The following is a 3,558-nucleotide window of genomic DNA, read 5'->3' on the forward strand; positions in this document are numbered from 1 at the left end:
TCCCATGCTCTAACACACAGTAAAGATGAAATGTGTGCTGTTCTCACATTCTTCCTCTGTATGTACACATAAACAACAAGGCAGGGAAATATAAAAGGAATTTATTTTATTGTTTGGGTACATTATTGTTCAGTGTACATGCTCACATCTGAAACAAACTTTACGTGCTTGATAACTCTCCCACCCCGCAGACATCTACACGTCAATACCGATTTATATTCATAGCGGCAAGTGCTATGTAGCTCCACATAGGGGACACAGGAAGTGACATATAACACCTTCATGCAGCGTCATAACCGCGTAGCAAATTCACAGCCGCACCGGCAGAGCTCCAGAATATGCAACTCGGCCGGCTCACACGCGGACGCGCTTACAAGTGCGAGGGCCCGCCCAACGCTGCTTGCAGCTTTAATTTTTAGTAATATTACTGTATAATTTAATAAAGTGATTAATCCAAGTATTTCCATCTTGGATCGCCAATTCATCCTGCTGGGTTTTGTTAAGTTGTTCCATTTTTCCCATAACTGGTTGGACTCTAAGGATTCCTCAATTTCACAGAGCTGCTTCTTGCTGTGTTCTTTCTTAGTTTTTAAGGTGTACTTGTATTGTTTCAGAGTGGCCTCATATTGACAGCGTATGTTGTGGTAATCTGGGTCCCTATGCTTTTCATTTGATAATTTCCTTAAAGTTTTCCTTAGGTTTTTGCATTCAGAGTTAAACCATTTGTTATTGTTAATTTGTTGAGGTTTTGGTTTGGAGGCTTTCAAATTAGACAATGAAGCCAAATGATGAAATATTGAATTGATTTTGTCCACAGCAGAATTTACACCAGAATTATTCTGGGGAAATGTTTCAGTTAGAAATAAATGAGTTAAATCATGTATGTTTTGATTTTCCAGTGCCTTGTGGTACGCCCCCATGCTGTCTGGGGTCCATCTGTATGGGTATGTACTGTTAAACAGTTTACAGTCACTAGGGGCTCCAGACTTGGACTGAGCCCTTTTCAGATAGATAGTGATTTTGCTGTGGTCTGAGAGGGGTGTGAGGGGGCTGACTGTGAAAGGTCTGAGAGACATTGGATCTATATCTGTAATGAAATAATCTCCCGTACTACTGCCAAGAGCTGAGCTGTAAGTGTAGCGACCCAGAGAGTCCCCTCTTAGCCGGCCGTTGACTCTGTACAGACCCAGCGTACGGCAGAGCTGTAGAAGCTGCATACCGCTTGTATTAGTAAGCTTGTCAAAGCTCTTTCTAGCAGGACATTCAGGGAGGGGGAAGCAGGTGCTTCCAGGTAAGTGTTTGTCTCCCTGGGTGTTCATAGAGTCAGCTCTTTACCCTTTTTGAGCGTTTAAGTCCCCACAGAGTAATACATTTCCCATGGTTTTATAATGGTTAACTTCCTCCTCAAGAATAGAGAAAGTATCTGGGTTGTAGTAGGGGGATTCTGATGGAGGTATATAGATGGCACACATGTAGACATGTTGCTCAGCACAAATCATCTGTTTGTTAATTTTCAACCATATATAAGATTCTTCTTGTGTGGACTGGCTCAGTTCTGATTTACACCATATAATCATGCCTCCTGAATCTCTGCCTTGGGTTATTGTGGGATTTTTTGTTGATGGTATAATAATCTCAGTGTAGCCGTGAGGACGACCAGTGGAAACATCTTCTCTGCACCATGTCTCCTGTAAAACTATGATGTCAGAGTCTTTTAACTCTCTATTAAAATCTGGATTTCTGCTCTTTAAACCAAAAGCTGATGATCTCAGACCTTGAATGTTACAACATGTAAAAACAATGAATTATTATGATGTCTCTAAGCGGTCTCTGCTCTTCCACCATGTAGCTATATGAGGCGAGAGCGGAGCAGGTGTAGCATGAGTAATATGCCTTTGATTTCACCAGAGGGGGGCGGGGCTGTGGCTCTTCTCACCGCTGCAGCATAGTTCAGTCCAATAGGCTACTGCTCCTGTAGTCTCTCTCTCTGTCTCTCTGTGTCTCTCTCTCCCCTGCCATTCACTGGTCTTGTGCAGAGTTTTGTGTGCAATCCATGCTGCCGCCGACTGCATGCATGTCGCAGTTCCTCGTGGGTCTATTTCTTCAGCAAGTGGTCCTCCACTGCCACTACACATACACGCCACACATGCACACTGACGACCAGGGATTTATTCACGCACATTAAAAAAAGTTATTGAAAGTTTTTCTTTTTACATGTTTATTTACAGCATTAAACATTGAAATGTATATTGTAATAGGCTGTATATTAAGTTAGTGGGAGAAAACTAGTAGTTCTATGTAACATCAGACACAGTTTCACTGTGAGATTGACAGTCGAATCAGGCTCCGCCCGTTGAAGTATCGAATCTTCAACTATTAGGGGTCAGCCCTAACAACATAGCATTCAAACGTCATTGATCTTCATTTGAATGTTAAATCTACACTTTTACTTGGTTTGACAGCAACACATCCCGACCATTGGGTTTTTTAATGGACCTACATCTACATTTATTCATTTAGCTGACGCTTTCATCCAAAGCGACTTACAATTGCTATACATGTCAGAGGTCGCACACCTCTGGACTAGGGGTTATGTGACACAGTGGGGAATTGAACCCGAGTCTCTCACACCAAAGGCATGTATCTTATCCACTACGCCGTCACCACCCTCTCTAACCCAGGTTTGTCTTTATCTGCTTATCTACAGGAAGTGATGGCTGGCGGCTATACGAGTACATCACACGGCATTTCATTGCCACCATCAGTGAAGACTGCAAGTACCTACAGACGACCATAGAGTTCAACATTGGCACAGAGGCCTTCTCATGTAGTGGCAAAACTCTGATATCACCAGGTAAAGCCAGCTGTTTACACGTTCACACATTAAGCTGCTTCTGCTGGTGTACCAAACTGTATTGGCACTTTACACATATGTTGCTCCAAATGGCAGCAAGGATTTTGCAGTAGTTTAAACAGTTGGATCTTCTGTCCCTTTAAAAAGTTGTCAAGATCTCAGGTAACTGCAAGTAAAACCCTTGTTAACCTACTTGGCCAGTAGTAAAGGGATGGAGGATTAAATATTGCTATATAACACGTGTATTACACCTATCTTTAGGGCCCGAGCACGACAGTGCGAGGTCCCTATTGAATCTGCTCGGATTATATATTTTTAGGGCCCGAGCACGACCGTGCGAGGTCCCTATTGAATCTGCTCGGATTATTATTTATTTATTAGGGCCCGAGCACGACCGTGCGAGGTCCCTATTGAATCTGCTCGGATTATTTTTAGGGCCCGAGCACGACCGTGTGAGGTCCCTATTGAATTTGCTCGGATTATATATATTTTTTTTTTTTTTTTTTTTTCTTTTTTCTTTTTTCTGCAAAGTAGGCTCAACTGACATGGCCTAAACATTCTCGAAAACTCACCAAAATTTGCAAACATGTCAGAACCGGTGAAAAATTTCGTATTCTACAAGTTTCGCACATGGGCGTTGCAAAATGACTCGCTAGCGCCACCTAGAAAATTGGAAAAAATTAGCCCCTCGTTCACGTTCAACC

At 42.6% G+C, this 3,558-nt stretch overlaps 1 protein-coding gene across 1 annotated transcript in view; it reads left to right on the forward strand.

Annotated features, from left to right (window-relative positions):
* The window catches only part of top3b (DNA topoisomerase III beta), a 41,202-nt gene that overhangs the window by 21,030 nt on the left and 16,614 nt on the right, over window positions 1-3,558 (forward strand). Inside the window, exon 11 of the mRNA XM_046034406.1 lies at window positions 2,708-2,854. Within this exon, the coding sequence (XP_045890362.1) occupies window positions 2,708-2,854 (147 nt within the window). The remainder of the gene's footprint in view (window positions 1-2,707; window positions 2,855-3,558) is intronic.

Source organism: Micropterus dolomieu, linkage group LG21, assembly GCF_021292245.1.
Source record: "Micropterus dolomieu isolate WLL.071019.BEF.003 ecotype Adirondacks linkage group LG21, ASM2129224v1, whole genome shotgun sequence".
NCBI classification, from domain to species: domain Eukaryota; kingdom Metazoa; phylum Chordata; class Actinopteri; order Centrarchiformes; family Centrarchidae; genus Micropterus; species Micropterus dolomieu.